General features: G+C 40.8%; 1 protein-coding gene and 1 long non-coding RNA gene across 2 annotated transcripts; both read left to right on the forward strand.

The window, feature by feature from the left end:
- The first annotated feature begins 1,966 nt into the window (after nucleotides 1-1,966).
- Nucleotides 1,967-2,753, forward strand: LOC148083125 (uncharacterized). Its single transcript, XR_015710679.1, has 2 exons — nucleotides 1,967-2,055; nucleotides 2,172-2,753. It is a non-coding gene; the product is annotated as an uncharacterized LOC148083125 (long non-coding RNA).
- A 6,097-nt stretch (nucleotides 2,754-8,850) lies between these two features.
- LOC148083126 (uncharacterized) lies at nucleotides 8,851-18,156 on the forward strand. The gene is made up of 5 exons (XM_087785838.1): nucleotides 8,851-9,449; nucleotides 13,205-13,338; nucleotides 14,599-14,677; nucleotides 16,685-16,828; nucleotides 18,036-18,156. The coding sequence occupies exons 2-5, from the start codon at nucleotides 13,302-13,304 to the stop codon at nucleotides 18,154-18,156; spliced, it is 381 nt and encodes a 126-aa protein (XP_087641964.1). The 5' UTR covers nucleotides 8,851-9,449; nucleotides 13,205-13,301.
- The last annotated feature ends 74 nt before the right edge of the window (nucleotides 18,157-18,230 follow it).

Genomic DNA, 18,230 nt, shown 5'->3' on the forward strand with positions numbered 1-18,230 from the left:
CCTCCCCCTGCTCCACAAGATACAGGCACAAATGTTTTTACCTGGTGAAGAAGGGGGCGGGGCCTAACCCACCTGGCCAGTAGTGTCCAGAAGTACTTGACCAGTCCCTCAGGTGTGGAGGGATGTGAGCAGCTGGATCTTAAAGCGTGTCAACGATCTGGGGCTGGACACAGCTCTGTTTTTTTACAGATTTTAACCTTTTAAACTTCAACAATGTACCTTCTTTTTATCAAGGTGTTTTTAAAGCGTGTTCGTGTCTTTTTAAATGGAGCCACAATCATGTCTCGAACTCTCTGCACTGGTTTTTAAAGCAGCCGCTGATCCACGGAGCAAGGCTGGACATCAGCAGCAGTACTTTACCTGGGCTGACGGGGGCGCTGGTCAGAAGCAGGACAATATCTCTGCAGCAACTCGTGGACGCTGTGGGACCGGGCTGCCGGGACATTACTGGGGATACGCTCTGTGGGGTTCGCTGGGAGATCACTGGACGAATGAAAGAATCACGGCTCCAGAAAAAACTGCGGCGGGATGGAGCCGGACCCAGCGGACCTCTTCCCGGACCTGCACCTGAGCCCTGAGGTCCGGGACAACAACAACACTCCTGTCCACCACGGACAGAGACGTTTTAACACAAGGCCACAAAGAGGAGTTTTTAGGTGAACTGTGTGAAGATTTTAAAGCAGAGACTCTTTTACGACGACCGACCAACACATGGACAGACAGACTTGGGGACTGGAGGTCACAGTGGAGGTCACAGTGGAGGTCACAGTGGAGGTCACAGTGGAGGTCACTGTGGAGGTCACAGTGGAGGTCACAGTGGAAGTCACAGTGGAGGTCACAGTGGAGGTCACAGTGGAGGTCACAGTGGAGGTCACAGTGGAGGTCACTGTACAAGCCACCTCTGAGGAAAAGAACCGGTGACCTCCAGTGGAGGATTTTACACGCGGCCATCGCGAGCAACTCCTTTTTAGCGCGTTTTAACCCCGGGGTTTTAAACGAGTGTCCATTCTGCATCAACCAGAGAAGACTTTTCACATTTTTAAAGAGTGTGGGAGGCTGGCAGGGTTTTTAATGTTTGAACTGTTGTTTTTAGTCTTTTTAACCTCGTGTTCTCTGTCCCTGTTTTATAGGCGGAGTCAGATACACAAGAAGCACAAAGAGAGAAGATCTTAAAGTACCTGGTGAGGTAAAGATGTGTATCTGACTCGCAGGAGCTGCAGACACTCACTGGATGTGGTGACTCTGTGGAGACAGAACATCAGATCCAGACTGAGGCTGGAGTTCTGCTTCCACAGAGTCACAACAACACCGAGATGCTTTTAGAAAATGGGGAGAAAAGGGACAAATTTGTGCAATGAAAGAAAACATTCTACAATTTGCACACTGGCTTGACTGAAGTATTGCACTTGTTACTTTATATAGAACTATTGTAAAAACAACAACATTGCAATAAAGTGTTTTTAAAAGTCCTCTCTCTCTCTTTCTCTCTCTCTCTCTCTCTCGCTCTACAAAAGAAATAGAAACAAACAAAAAAGGATAATTGGTGAAAAATGCTTCTACAGAATAGAAAAACACATTTGACAAATGAGAAACACAACTAGCCTGAAATGAAGAAACATTCATATCAAGGTGGAGATTTGAACACAGAAAAATGTCGGTCATTTTAGGGAGAACATTTGGATTTAAGAGATATGTTCATTAGAACTGTTACAATGTGGTCCTGCACTATCTTAGGAGGACTGAAGGATTCAAGAGATCATAGAAACGTTTATTTATACATCTACTAGTATTGTTTTGATTGTTTAAGCGCTTTGTGACCCTGGTCTCGAAAAGCGCTATATAAATAAATATTACTTAGTTACTTACTTACTAGTAAAGTAAAAGAGAAATGACACTCTGTACCAGCAGGTGGTGCTGGTGCACCTTTAACTGCTATAGAAGAAGATTTCAGAAGTACTTTCACTTTCTCTGTCGCTGCAGTGACATCCGTTCGTGTTTTGAGAACAACATTCATCATCCATCTGTTGGTTTCCATCCTTTTGAGTGGCAGTAGAAGTAAGTAGAAATATTGTGTACTGTATCCAGAGTATGTATCTGATGATATCTTAGTATTATTCTTGTTTTCTTGTCTTGTTTGAACATATTTCACTTTCACACTTCCTTGCATTAAGTCCTGTTCAATTTGTTAGATTGGAAATTATTCTACACTATACGTATACGCCATAAGTTAAATTAATGCTAAAAAGATGATCAAAATATAGAGTATAAAATACTAGCCTCATCTAAGAGCTTAAACGTTTAAATACACATTCACAACCAACATTTCACTTTCATACTGATATACACTGTGTCAAGGGTAGCTTGAAACAGACTAGAGATTATTCAGCGATTTAATGAAGGACAGACTGTCTGCTCTGTTCACACCTGTGGACGTGAAACAAAAGAGCAAGAAAGAACACACCCAAAAGAGGGGGGCTGGAAGACAAAGGAATCCGCCCACACAACAGGGAAGCAAGGATGTTGCTCTCCAGGTGACTCGAGACAGGAACTAACATCAAAGAACCACTGCCCCGGAACAGACGCCCCCTGGACAGGAAACTTTCCCTTAAATGTAGAGACGACCCATAACCCAGGACCGTCTTTCCCGGAGCTATCGACCTGTACAGCTGCCGGCAAAGATCGAGTCCTTTCGATCGTAAAGTTATATCTTTGTTTGACTTGTAGCGGCGAATAAACGACCCGTACACTCTGCATTTTGACCTTTTCTCTCCATAAAGCAAAGTATTAAGACCCGGACGTGACGTCGTGTTGGAGCGACAGAAACGGACTAGTTTTAATCGTTTTACCAGGGTGTCTGGAAGCTAATTGAGCGATCGAGGGGCTCCTGCCATTATGACTTCGACACTTTAGACACGACAGGCTGGTAAGAGTCTCGTTCCACGTAGCATAGTGTGTCTCTCTCACCTGTTTTGGTAAAATACTGTTGTCGTCGTATTGTCATGACATATTGTTTTGTTTCAATTGTCTGTGTCTGTATATTTTTATCTTTTGAATATTTTTTTTCTCGCTGCGGTACTTGTAAAAATTAGCATTCGTTTGTGTGAGATCTCTGATTTTTTGTGACACAGCTGAGAGTCCAGGTTCGTGTGTCTCTGGACACTATCTCTTGCTGATAAGAACTGCTGCTTGGCAGACGTTGTTACTTGTCAGCTGCTGCAAGGCCGAATGAGCTCCGAAAGACAATTTCCTTGTTGGGGGGAGTGGTTGCTCTTGGAGGTTGAACTTCTAAGACTTCCTTCTTTTCCTCACCGACCCTCCCATTGTATTCATGTGTTCTCTAAACGCACACACATTCTTACGTCATCTTGAATTCTATTCACTATTGGGTTCGATATAATTATCTTTTCTCTTTATTAAGAAACATTCTTTGTTGACGATAGTTATTTTACTATTATTCCTGTTTCTTAATTCGTAATTTCTTAATTGAGGTATATACAAATATACAGTTAATTAGTGTTATAATTGGTTTAAGAAGAAAAACAAACCAACTCACATTTCAATTTTCTCCTTCTTCTGCTGTGTTCAATAACAATAACACAATTAACATTGATGGTTGGCACACTGTTGTATGTATTAATGATCTTGACCATCCTCTCTTCCTATTTCACATTATCAATCGATCAACTCACAATTGGTCACATTGCGTGTAACTTTTGGTGTTTTGTCTAACTAAAACTGCTTATCTAAAACAAGTGTGTCACTGACTGCTTGCATGTGTGTACGTTTGTTGATATCTAGTTCCTGTTTTCTCTTCTCTCAATTTCTGATCTTTGGTGTTGTATTTGCTATGCTGCCCCCTGCTGGTTTGCTCTTTGTTTACTTCTTAATTGACTTTTGTTCTGACTCCATTGGTGTAATTATTTAATTATTGATTAATTGAATCAATTGCAGTTTATTCTGTTTTCTTATTTTTTCAATTATTACTTTAAATACATTTTATTATTTTAACAATCAGTCATACATTTACTATTTTATTATTTTTAGTAAATTAGGGATTGGATTTTTATCTTTTTAATTATTGGAGGAATATTAAGTTATATGTTGTATTTGGTCTTTAGACAGTCACTCTTATTCCTCTTCTGGTCAATTTTGCTATATATATATGCAACTAATTAGGAAGTTAAATAATTAACAATAAATAAATAATAAGTTGTTAATTTTTTTGACTTGAATAATTTTAATGAATTAGTATAATATTTTGATTAGATCTAATTGCATTTATTATTTTCAAATTAGTCCATTTAATTTTAATTTTCTTGTTTTTATTATTAATATCTTAATTTACTATTTGTTTTATTTATTATTATCTCGGATTTTATAATGGATTTTAATTAGTTAATTGAAGTTTTGGTTCTTAATTTAGATTTTTAGATTCTTCCTCTTTCATATTTTCATTTAATTGTTTATTATGGTAATTGCTTCTTTACCTATTATTTTTATCATTATTACTAATATTATTAATATTATTAATTTGTTCTATTCATTTATTGACCTCCTATTTCAAGACAAAAGTAACTATTACTACAGGTGACAAGTTAAAGCTCCTGACAGGGAAGAAAAATAAGAAACGTTAATCTGTTTTTTAATTTAATGGTAAATCTTATGAGTGGGTTACTCACATCAATGATTTCTGAGAATTCATAATAAATAAAATAGTTAAACAAAATGCTCTTATTGAGCTCCAGATACAGCTAATTAAATTTCAACTTAAAGACTTGAAAGAGTTTCTCTAAAAATAGAGATGATAGTTCTAGGGTCCTATCATAGCTCCCTATTGGCCACTGGCTGGAGTGCATGGGTGTGGCAGGAGAAGAGGACGAGGAGATGGAAACAAACAAAGAATTTTGGTCAACAATGGCGCATTTTTGGCTTTTAGTCCAGGAACTTTGGTCCAGTTCCCTATTGGTGACACCTACGATTGAAGCAATTTTTCTGAGCTGAAGAAACGAGAACTCAACCTCAACAACTCTCCACCAAGAATGAACTTCTGCTCCAGAGAGGGAGGAGCTGTACTGGTTCAACGTGATTGAACATCTGATGGTTTCTCTGATCTTGAAAAGACTTTTGAGACTTCATTCCTATGATCCACCTTTGGACCCCCCACACTGCACTATGAACTATGTCTGGGATGATGATGAACGTGATTATGAAGACAAATGGCACGATCTGGTCGCAAACATGAACTTGACTCTAGTCTGCGATGACATTTTTTGTGGTCCTGATGGTGAGGCTGCTGAACTAACAACTGAACAAGGTTCTCTATGCTCTCTGACACTTCTGTCCCTCGTGTTGCTCTTGCTGTGGTTGCTGGTGGGGAAGCTAGGTTCTATATATTATATATAGATATTATAACAGGGCCCTGAGACAAATGATTAAGAAATGCAAAGTTGTTTGTGATTTGATGAAAAAGCAGACACATCTAAACTGTTAGAGACATGATATCTAAGGTAAGGTAAGGTAAGGTAAAACTTTATTGATCCCTCAGGAGGTCTCCTTTGGGAAATTGTTTTTTACCAATAGCCAGCAATTTTTCATAAACAATAAAAAATAATAAATAAAAAATAAAATAAGAAGAACATAAAGAGGAAGAACAAGATGACACAATCTAAGTCTAAAGACAAAGACAAAGGACATAGGTCAAGGAAAGAAAAACAACAAAGACAAAGATACAAAGACTAACATGGAACAGAACATCCAGATACTTTCACTCCACTCCTGCCCCCGAACTCAGAATTGTACAATTTAATAGCCCGAGGGATGAATGAGTCCCTGAGTCTATTTGTTTTGCACCTGGGTAGGAGCATTCGTGCACTCATTCTGCTTCTCTGCTCACTGATGACAGTGTTCAGAGGATGACTGTCATCATCCATGATGGACAGTAGTTTGTTCAATGATATCCTCTCAGCAAATGTCACCAGTGAGTCCAGCTTCATTCCAACCACAGAACCAGCCCTCCTGATCAACCTGTCCAACCTGTTGACACTCCTCTTGGACACATTTCCACCCCAACACACCACAGCATAGAACAGGACACTGGCCACCACAGACTGGTAGAACATGCAGAGGAGCTTCTTGCAGATGTTAAATGATCGAAGCCTCCTCAGAAAGTACAGTCTACTCTGAACCTTCTTATACACATGGTCTGTGTTGCAGGACCAGTCCAGTTTACTGTCCATCCACACACCGAGGTACTTATAGTTGTCCACTATCTCCACCTCGTCGCCTCTGATGGACACTGGACGTGGCTTTGTCCTGGACCTCCCGAAATCCAAGACCAGCTCCTTGGTTTTTGAGGTGTTCAGCTGCAAGTGGTTCCTCTCACTCCAGTCCACAAAGTCACGTATCAGACTCCTGTACTCGTCTTCGCTGTTGTCCCTGATGCATCCAACAATGGCAGTGTCGTCAGCATACTTCTGGACGAGACTCAGCTCTGAGTTGTAGCAGAAGTCTGAAGTGTAGATGGTGAAGAGGAGAGGGGCCAGTACTGTCCCCTGAGGTGCTCCTGTACTGCACACCATAGTGTCAGACTTGATGTCCTTCAGCCTGACATACTGTGGTCGATCAGTAAGATAGTCCGTAATCCAGGAGACCAGACCAGGGTCCACATGCATCTTAGTCAGTTTGTCCTGCAGCAGAGTGGGTTGGATAGTGTTGAAGGCACTAGAAAAGTCCAGGAACAGGATTCTCACTGAACCGCTTCCTTTATCCAAGTGGGAGTAGGTCCGATGCAGGAGGTGAAGGATGGCATCTTCCACACCAACTGCTGGCTGGTAGGCAAACTGCAGGGGGTCTTGCGCGTGCTGGACTTGTGGCGTGAGATGTTTGAGGACCAGCCGCTCCAGTGTCTTCATCAGCTGCGAAGTCAGTGCCACCGGTCTGTAATCGTTCAGCACACTCGGTCGGATCTTTTTAGGGACTGGAACGATACAGGAAGTCTTCCACAGAGTTGGTACTTTCCCCAGCCGTAGACTGAGGTTGAAGACATGCTGGAGTGGCTCAGCTAGTTCAGCAGCGCAGGTCTTTAGCAGTCGAGCAGACACCTTATCAGGACCAGCAGCCTTCCCTGGACGAATCCTCCGAAGTACATCCTGTACCTGGAGTGAGGTGAAGCTGGGAAGTGGTTCTGTGGAGCTGGCACAAGAAGGTGGGGCAGGTCCTGAGGCGGGCAGCAGTGAGGGTGAGGTGACCTGCTCAAACCTGTTGAAAAAGTTGTTCAGTCCATTTGCCTCATCCACCGTGTCCACTGCAGTCAGAGAGGCCTTGGTCTTGTGTCCAGTGATGGTTTTAACACCATCCCAGACCTCTCTTATTTCTTCTCGGCTCAGCTTCTCCTCCAATCTCCTCCTGTAGGTGTCCTTTGCCTCCTTCAAGCATCGCTTCACCTCCTGCTGAGCTGACCTCATGGCGTCCCTGTCTCTGCTCCTGAATGCCACTTTCTTCCTGTTAAGGACATCCTTGACCTCCTTTGTTACCCACGGTTTATTATTAGGGTAACAGCGGACAGTCTTAGTAGGGGCGACAACGTCCAAGCAGAAATTTAAATAATCTGTTAGACAGTGTGTCTGTCCCTCGATGTCCTCACCATGAGACCTCAGCAGCACATCCCAGTCTGTTGTTTCAAAGCAGTCTCTGATGGCGTCCTCCACAGCTGGTGTCCACTTTCTGATTGTCTTAGTGGTCACAGTCTGTCTCTGCACCAGAGGAGTGTACTGTGACTGAAGGTGGACCAGGTTGTGATCGGACCTTCCAAGTGGAGGAAGAGGTTTGGCTCTGTAGGCGTCCTTCAAGTTGGAATAAAGAAGGTCAATTGTCCTGTTATTCCTGGTGGGACAATCCACGGCCTGATGGAAAGTAGGCAGAGTAGAGTCCAGGTTGGCATGATTAAAGTCTCCAGAGATGATGATAAACGCGTCAGGATGTTGATTCTGAAGTCGAGCTGTCATTGTGTGGATCTTCTCACAGGCAGATGCAGCCGCAGCGCTCGGAGGAATGTAGACACACAGCGCGATCACGTGACTGAACTCACGCGGTAGATAATATGGACGCATGCTGACAGCCAACAGTTCTAAATCTTGACAACAAGAGACTTTCTTTACAGTAACGTGTCCCGGGCTACACCAGCGTTTATTCACGTACATGATCAGACCTCCTCCTCTGCGCTTCCCACACGCGCGTCTCTGTCCGCTCTGACGGAGCTGAAACCAGGCAGATCCACGTGTGAGTCCGGAGTCAGTTGAGTGAGCCACGTCTCCGTGAAGATCAACAAGCTGCTCTCTCTGTAGATCCGCTGGTTGTTGAGGGCAGACAGCTCGTCCATCTTATTCGTCAGTGAATTGACGTTCCCCATCGTGATCGTTGGGATCGTTGGTCTGTGACGTCTCCGATTGTCCGTTAGCTTAGCCTTTAGCCTCCTCCCTGCCCGACAGCCTCTGTAACGGCGCTGAAGTTCGATCGGGATCTTGTGGCGATCTCCAGCCCGTGCCATTGACTTCAGCGACAGTAGATCCTCTCTTGAGTAAACAAGACGATTCTTTCCATGTTCAAAAGTATCCATTTAAAAAGATTATAGTAAAAAATTAATAAAAAACAGAAAATTATAGAAATTGCTGCGGAGCTACTGGAAGAGGCAGCCGTCCTCGTCGGCGCCTTCAATGATGATCTACTAGTAAAGTAAAAGTGAAATGACACTCTGTACCAGCAGGTGGTGCTGGTGCACCTTTAACTGCTATAGAAGAAGATTTCAGAAGTACTTTCACTTTCTCTGTCGCTGCAGCGACATCCGTTCGTGTTTTGAGAACAACATTCATCATCCATCTGTTGGTTTCCATCCTTTTGAGTGGCAGTAGAAGTAAGTAGAAGTATTGTGTACTGTATCCAGAGTATGTATCTGATGATATCTTAGTATTATTCTTGTTTTCTTGTCTTGTTTGAACATATTTCACTTTCACACTTCCTTGCATTAAGTCCTGTTCAATTCAACACTGTTCTGTTCAAAACGAGTCACATGTTGGACAGATATTCGCTCCAGACTAGTCTTTGTCCGAGTCTTTACATCATATGTCGCTGATCATTTCTGCGCGGGTTGGTTCGTGACATAGTTTCCGGTTTCAAAGTAAAACCGTTTTATTTTGAAAATGAGTAACCGGAACGGGAGCTGTGTGATGAACACTAACTTGTGTCGCTCACTGCTACGCAGTTAGTAATATGATCGCATCAGATACATGTTTAAAGAAGAATCTCGGTGTATTTTTAGTGTATTAACAACAAAAACTAACAAATAAAACACGGAACAACTTCGGTGATCGACGAACTCACAACAAAAGCGACAAAACAACAACATTAATCCACAGAAGTGAACATCCTGGTTCTTGGACAAAACGAAAGTCAAAGTAAGTGAACTTCATCTAATGTCATGTTCCGAGTGTCATAAATCAAGATATTTACGGTGTATTTGTATCTGTTATTATTCTGTTCTCCGTGTTCACGTCACTTTTAACTTGTCTTTATATTTGATGGGATTAAACTAACTTTATCTGTGTTCCATGATTGAACTGAATCAAAGTCATGGGTTTGTTTGTTTGTCTCTAATAATGTTTGAAAAAGAGACGAAGATCATTCTTTTTAAAAGGAAAAGGAATCAATGACAGAAAACCTGTAAACTTTGTTATTATTTATATTATTGAGCCTTAATGTAGTTGATTTGTCTTGTATCGTTGACGTCAGGTTCTGCTGTACCTGATGTTATAAGATTGTAAATATTTATTCGCCATCATTACATTCCACTGTGATCTTTTCACTGTCAGGAGCTTCTCTGCCGAGTTAAAAAGGAGGAAGTGCGGTGGGGATCCACACCTCTATAGGAAGTGAACTACACCCAGCTGGGTGAGAGTTCATAAGCTTCTCAGAGACGAGGATAAAACGATAACAAAGCAGTTAGAGGACGGAGATTGTAAATAAACCAGACGCAAACTTGTCTTTCTCTTTACTGTGAGGAAGTGTATCAACACATTTGTATTTTTGTCTGATGTTCTCATCTGTGGAGACTTCGTCAGCATTGACATGTGATCATCATCGCAAGCAGAAGTGTTGCAGAATTCTATACAGTGGTAAATACAAGCTACTTTCATGCTTTACATTTGAAAAATATGTATTCATTTGTCTAAATTTCACTGAGAACCATGTATTGAACATATAATACTGTGCAGTCTTAAATGTCACCTAAATCAGGAAAAAAGTGTCACCTTTAAAAATGTTTGCCTCAATTAAACCATTTGAAATGAGAGTTTCTGTGTAAAGCATGAGCTATTGTACACCAGGATAGTAACATTATATTTGATGGACATGCATACGTTGATTTACGGACTCAATTAATGTGTCTCTGTTACAATGTTTGTGGTCAAAAACTGCACCTACTGCCTCTGAATGACTCGCATGTCAAATGACATACTTTCCATCTTGCAAACCGGTGGAGGAGGAACAACAGAGAATGTTAGGAAAACTACAAGTTACAGGTATTGTTACTTCTTAAATCACAGTTTCAAAGTATTGTTCATTTGAAAACACCAAGTATGTCAAGTGTGCTTAAATAAAACAATAAAACAAACAAACATTAAGTAACTGATGAATAAATACATCTCATAAAGATAAATATACTGTATCTGCACACGTCACATGAAACAGTGATAAAGATAAAGGAATAAATATTGTAAAGATAAAGAAAGAAACATAATAAAATTGATTGTTATTGTTATTAAAGTTGTGAACTAAAAAGTACTGTGTGTTTTTCTTTAATCATAGTTAAGAATCGGTATTGAAGTATCTAATGTACTAGTATTTGTATCCACTACTGACATTAACCATGACAACATGGTTTCAAACACAGGGAGAGAAAAATGTAGCAGTTTCTGTGTATGTTGGACAATATTTGTATATTATTCTCTGAAAATCTATATCGTGGTAAATCTAATGGTGATATAAGATCATCCATATCATGATAGAAGATTTCTCGACTCGGCTTAACTCGTGACTTTGTCGCAGATCTCGTCTTTGAATGGAGACTTGCTGGCATCATGTGAGGATTTGTTTTGTTTTCCTCAGTGTGTAGGAACGATCTGAAGTACAGCTGAGAACTTCTAATCCAAAGTAACATGAATTTTACTTTAATATGAAACCGGCCCCAGCATGGGTGTGTGCCGATCCTCAAGTCCAAATCAGGCTTTGAATTTAAACTTTTTAAGGTCAAGGCCAAAGTCAAAGTGTTGCCTTAAAGAAGAGTACACGTTTTAGGGCACCAACGCAAACATTTCTTTCGAAGTAGCGGCACCAAAGCTAATGTGTGTATATATAGATATATATATCTATATATATCTATAGATATATATACAGTATATCATGCTCTTGTTAACACCTATTGAAAACAACAAAAAAGTAAAATGACAACTTCAATATATATTTCTTTAGTCATTTATTTTACTTACAACAAATAATGCAATAACATTTTTAAATAATGCACTCGGGTTTGACATAAGATCATTTTAGCATATCAGCTATGCATTAACATCTTGTGCTAATACTGCTAGTAATTATTCATTTATAACAAATATGTATTACAACAAATCTTCACGAAGTCCCTCAATATATCTATATGTATAGATGTAGATGTAGATATAGATATATTGTAGAGGAAATTATAAACAAATATATAAAACACCATGCAATTATCATACCATAAATATTATTGTTTTCATGTGCAGCTTGTATTCAATGTTTACAAAAAATATTCAAATCCACGTATGTTACACACTTTGTCGCTGACAGCCACGAATCAAAATAAACACACACATAAACTACATCGACAGGTTTAGGAAGCAAGTTTCGAGGGCAAACGAACCACTAAATACTTTGAAACAATGAAATAAACCCAAACAAGTTGTGTATTTTGCTACATTTTTTCCCCCAACAGCCTGTAATTCCTCGTCTTTCCTTTTTTCACCCTTTCCTTGCTCGGCATTTTCAAGTTGGCTGCCCGACCAACATTGACCTCCTGACCTCCTTGGAGACGCTGATGTAACGAGTGTATCACTCGGAGCCGTTCACTGTTTCTGTCGTCGGTTGACCTTTGATACAAGCTTCCAAAATGGCTGAACCCATGTTGTTTACCTTTTACCGTTAGATTTTGAACAGTTGAAAATGTTAAATAACAGTCAAGTCGGGAAGATTTAATTATGTTCATTCGGCAAAACAATAACGCTACCAGTATTTATTAACAAATTAAAAACCAAGGGCTCTCACGGCAACTTGTTGCTCAGGTATATTTTTCAGGGCATTACGGCAAATGTGGAGGACGGTCGCGGCAAGTTATGTGTTAAATTCGAACCCCGCCAATTACTAGTGAGTCCAAGCGCTAATTGCAGAAACATGTACTAATATTAATGAATACAAGTTATTAATCTTGCTGTAATATAAGTCAGTCATCTTTATGTATCATGTGTCCCCCTAAGATTTAAAGTTGATCTGACATCAATAGGTCACATTTCTAGGAAGCTATTGAAAAATGATATTAAAAAAATGACATTGAATTTGTTGACGGTCCCTAACTGACACGTACTGAAGTAGAATTGCTTCAAGTGAGAGACTCCGATCTGGTGCATTGAATATATGTCCAATATCCACCATTTGACTAACTTTACTCTGGTGCCTGTTCTTGAAGGATGTGGTTCAGAGGAGAGTTTAGTTTGCTGTGAACCTCCATATAAGAGTCACATTGAGTGTAAGAGTAGAAGTGTGTTTTATCTATTTTAATGACGTCCACTATTTCACTTTTGTACTTGAAATAATTATACTGGGTTTATATCAATGTCTGCTATGGTATTTTGTTAAAATTAATCAATAAAGTACATCTATTTTACAAAGACAGTGATAGGGTTAAATTAAAAATACATTAATATCGGGGTGGATTAGATTATTAATCTCAATGGCCCTCATGTTGAAGCGCTCGTGACCACTCCTGGATTCTTTCCTCTACTTGAACATTTTGACAAAAAAGTGTAAAACAGAGACGTCTTGACCCTCGTGGTAAATGTTTTGTTTTCATATTGTAACCGTGTGAATCAACAAACAATGTTGCACTGTTGGTCTCTGACAGGACACACCCCCTCACTCACGGGCGTTTTCATCGATCAGTGTTTCCCTGAGTCTGGATCAGAAGGAGCTGAGCTCACCTGGAAGTTTCATCTACAAACATGGACACAAGTCTTCAGAGCAGAGAGCTGCTCACAGGTCAGTGACTTTCTCACCGTCTACAATCTATCATGTCTGCCCAGCAAGAGTGAATGAATGAATCAAGAGTGTGGTCGTGAAGTGAATGAATGAATCAAGATTGTGGCCTTGAGGTGAATAAATGAATCAAAAGTGTGGTCGTGAGGTGAATGAATGAATCAAGATTGTGGCCTTGAGGTGAATGAATTAATCAAGAGTGTGGTTGTGAGGTGAATAAATGAATCAAGAGTGTGGTCGTGAGGTGAATGAATGAATCAAGAGTGTGGTCGTGAGGTGAATGAATGAATCAAGAGTCTGGTCAGGAGGTGAATGAATGAATCAAGAGTGTGGTCGTGAGGTGAATGAATGAATCAAGAGTGTGGTCGTGAGATGAATGAATGAATCAACAGTTTGGTCGTGAGGTGAATGAATTAATCAAGAGTGTGGTCGTGAGGTGAATAAATGAATCAAGAGTGTGGTCGTGAGGTGAATGAATTAACCAAGAGTGTGGTCGTGAGGTGAATAAATGAACCAAAACTGTGGTCTTGAGGTGAATGAATGAATCAAGAGTGTGGTCGTGAGGTGAATGAATGAATCAAGAGTCTGGTCGGGAGGTGAATGAATGAATCAAGCGTGTGGTCGTGAGGTGAATGAATGAATCAAGTGTGTGGTCGTGAGATGAATGAATGAATCAACAGTTTGGTCGTGAGGTGAATGAATGAATCAAGAGTGTGGTCGTGAGGTGAATGAATGAATCAACAGTTTGGTCGTGAGGTGAATAAATGAATCAAGAGTGTGGTCGTGAGGTGAATGAATGAATCAACAGTTTGGTCGTGAGGTGAATGAATGAATCAAGAGTGTGGTCGTGAGGTGAATGAATGAATCAACACTTTGGTCGTGAGGTGAATGAATGAATCAAGAGTGTGGTCGTGAGGTGAATGAATGAATCAACAGTTTGGTCGTGAGGTGAATAAATGAATCAAGAGTGTGGTCGTGAGGTGAATGAATGAATCAACAGTTTGGTCGTGAGGTGAATAAATGAATCAAGAGTGTGGTCGTGAGGTGAATGAATGAATCAACAGTTTGGTCGTGAGGTGAATGAATGAATCAACAGTTTGGTCGTGAGGTGAATAAATGAATCTTCATCGTGATAATGTGTTGATTGAATAAATGAAAACATGCAAAAAAGAAATAAAACAAATTGAAGTGGAACAAAGAATGTTGTGTTTAAACAAGTGACACAAACATTCAGATCCATGATGCTGTTGTGTTTGTGTGCAGGTGTGGACACAGAGGAGGAAGATCCTCCCTCTAAAAAACTTCAGGGTGAAGACCATGACAGTCAGACCAGAGCTCAGAGGTGAGAAGATCACTTCTCCTGTCAGACCTTCAAATACTGGAATCATTTTCTCACTGAAACTTGTGTGTTTTCAGATCAAAGCTACGTACATCTGCTGGACCTGGACCTGGACCTGGACCTGGACCTGGACCTGGACCTGGACCTGCTCCCAGCTGTGTGTCTCTGAAGAGTGACGGGTCTATGAGAAGAATAATTGACTTCAAAGGTGAACAGAAGCATCAGAGGTGAGAGACAACAGGAGCAACATGAGAACATCTAGTAGTTATTTAAATATGCAGAGAAAACTATACAGTATATCTATACACATGAGAGGAAGAAGGAAAGAGAGACAGAGAGGGAGAGAATTAAAGCAGTGTTTGCAGTATTGCACTTAAATATTTGTTTTACATTCACCACAGAATATTGCATGTGATTAAGGTGAGGAAGTGTCTCGTGATTTTTTGCAGTGTTCAGTGTTTTTTATTTTTCCGCCTGGCTGTTGTCGGGAGAAAACTGTTAAAGCATCCAGGCCTGTTAGAACACTATCAACGACACTTGACAGCACTTTTTTGAAAATTGATTACTGTTGTTTTGTGGTAAAATGAGTGTTTTCTCTAGACATTTACGTCGGTATCTGCTCCAAAGATGCGTCGTCAGTGACGTAGCTTCAGTTTAGCTTCATCTACGTCACTAAGATGGCGGCTGTTAAGGGTGTGTAGCGATCCTGCTCTACCTAGTAGAATGCAGGACCCCGAATTCGCCAATTTACTTATAATAGACAAAGGCACACAAAACCCCACAATCAATTTAAACTAAAGATGTTACTTGATAAAGCAGTGCAAACTCAAAATAGTCACCAGTTTGTCCATCAGTATTCAAAATAAACGTTGCAGGCCTGAATCGTCGCTCGGGCGCGTTGAGTCCAAAAACGATGAGGCCGCTTCGCTTCGCAAAGCCAGTAAATAAAAAGGTACCTGAGCATCTGGTGGATCGGCGCGGGTTCCTAGTCGAGGGGACTTGGAGGTGGTTGGTTAGCTTATCCAGCTAACCGGCTTCAGGTGGTGTTGGCGATCCTGTCAGCTGTGAGACGTCAACAAGTTGTTACGCGAGTTGCGCAATACCGCCAAACTCTTTAACTCTGCTCTGGACGCTTGGTCTCGACTGTCTGACAGAACAATCACCAATGCTTGATTCTGTTGTTCACACTCTCGGATCGCCGTTGTCCTCCATCAAAAACTCGCTGTGTCACGCTGTAAAACATTGTTTAAAAAGTCCCAGTCTCAGCTGACAGTCATGCCATCACCGAAAATAAATATTCAATGATAAGTTAAAGGGTTCATCATTTGAATATAATACATTTAAATCAAGCACAACACAAAGCACATCACTCAGTGTAAACAGTGGGTTACAGGTGGAATCGATCCACACTCAATTTTCCGGCCATTTGAGTGCACAGTGCTCATTGCGCACTACATTTTTGCACACTGCTAATTGGGACATCCGTACAATAACGTGTAACAACAATCGCACTGGGATCGTACATTAAAAGCACATATAACTCACTTACCACGTACGATGCGCGCAACCGCTCACGGACAAGTGACACGTGTGGACCACTTACTTTCACCTTGTGCAACCGTGCGAGTGACATGCGTTCGTTGATGAATCTCCCCTCTATTCCAAAAGAAATAAGAAAAAAAAGGAATAACACATCTTAGTTTTAACACTTTTGAATAATAATAATAATAATAATAATAATCAACTTAAATACTGGCTCACAGAAACAAAAGGGCAACACAAGGAAAAGCCACTCATGGGCAAGTAGGCCGAGCAAAAATCTCATCATTTTGCAACAATGAGTTAGGTTTTTAAAGTTAGGTTTTTAAAACATCCAAACAAAACAACCAAAGTTACGGTACTTGGAGCTCACCTTTTCTGTTAGAGGCTAAATCTGATCAGTGGGCGTCGTAACACATCACACCTTCAAATACTGGAAACATTTTCTTACTGCTACTTGTGTGTGTTCAGATCAAAGCTACGTACATCTGCTGGACCTGGACCTGGACCTGGACCTGGACCTGGACCTGGACCTGCTCCCAGCTGTGTGTCTCTGAAGAGTGACAGATCTATGGGAAGAGCAATTGACTTCAAAGGTGAACAGAAGCATCAGAGGTGAGAGACAACAGGAGCAACATGAGAACATCTAGTGGTTATTTAAATATGCAGAGAAAACTATACAGTATATCTATACACATGAGAGGAAGAAGAAAATAATAATAATAATAAATCTTATTTAAAACCACCTCTCAGGAGACTCAAGGTCGCTGCACAATAAAATCACAAATACAATAAAATCACACAATACAGGTGGTTTTGAGCTGAGCTGTAAAGAGGGAGAGAGAGTTCCAGTGTGGGGGTGGAAGTGACGAGTTGGGTTTGCATGGAAGGTAGAGCTGGGTGTCATCATCGAAGCAGTGGAAACTGCTGGTGAAAGAGAGACAGAGAGGGTGAGAATTAATGGCAGTGTTTGCAGTATTTCAATTGAATGTTTATTTTACATTCACCACAGAATATTGCATGTGCAGCTGCTGTGGGACAGACAGGTGCTGTTGGACTCATGAAGAAATCCACAACTTGATGTCAAATACAGTGAATTCATTTCACTGGATCATTCCATCTGTTGTTGAAGAAGTTTGTATCATGTGACGACCAACAGTCTCTTCAGTTGTTGAGTCAAGAAGAAGAATTCTAAATAGTGCAACTACTTTTCTTCTCCTCCACCTGAAGTCTTGTGAAACTTGACACACAACAAACGTGATGAAATATTCATCAAAAGTCAAGTTTGATTTGAGTGTTTTTCTTGTGATGCAACCTTCACGTGGATCATATGAGCGCCTCAGATGAAGGTCACTGATAAGAGAAAATACTTCAAGTGATTTAAGAGTCACTGATTCAATGATTGAGGGAATGTTTGAGTCGTCAAAGACTGTTAGTTGATCCTCAACAATCATTCTTTCACTCACAGCTGTGTGTGTTTCTATCAGCAGTTAGTGACTCTTGGTGACTTCAACTGAAGATGTTCATGAGTCAATGCAGCTCAAAACTTCTCTTTTATTGAGCTTCACGAACTGCTCGTCAAAAGTGCTGCAGACAGTCGTGGAGGAAAGTCGACTCACAAGAGAAGAAGCAACAAACTGCAGCCATGAGAATGAAATCACGACTGAAGTGTGAGACAAACTTGTGTTTCACCTGGTTTTCCATGAATGTGGAAGATTCTATCTTAGGTGGTCTGCACATGGAAGAGTCAGAGTCTTGCTCAGATCATTGGTGTCCTTGTAGAAGTAGACAGAACTTATTGACGGCCTGATGTTCTTCACAGAGAGGATCAGCAGGTCTCGGATGTTCTCAGTCTCCAGTGTGTCCAGCAGCATCAGACAGATGTGGACTCCACACTTCAGGTATGTTCTTCAGCCTCACCTGCTGACTACAACAGCTGCTAACTCACCAGTCAGCTGCTTCTGCTGCTTCATGAAGCTCTGATCCTGGACAACTCCACCTGTCAGCTTCATACATG

The sequence above is a fragment of the Callionymus lyra genome, chromosome 3, assembly GCF_982586985.1.
Source record: "Callionymus lyra chromosome 3, fCalLyr1.hap1.1, whole genome shotgun sequence".
In the NCBI taxonomy this organism is placed as follows: domain Eukaryota; kingdom Metazoa; phylum Chordata; class Actinopteri; order Syngnathiformes; family Callionymidae; genus Callionymus; species Callionymus lyra.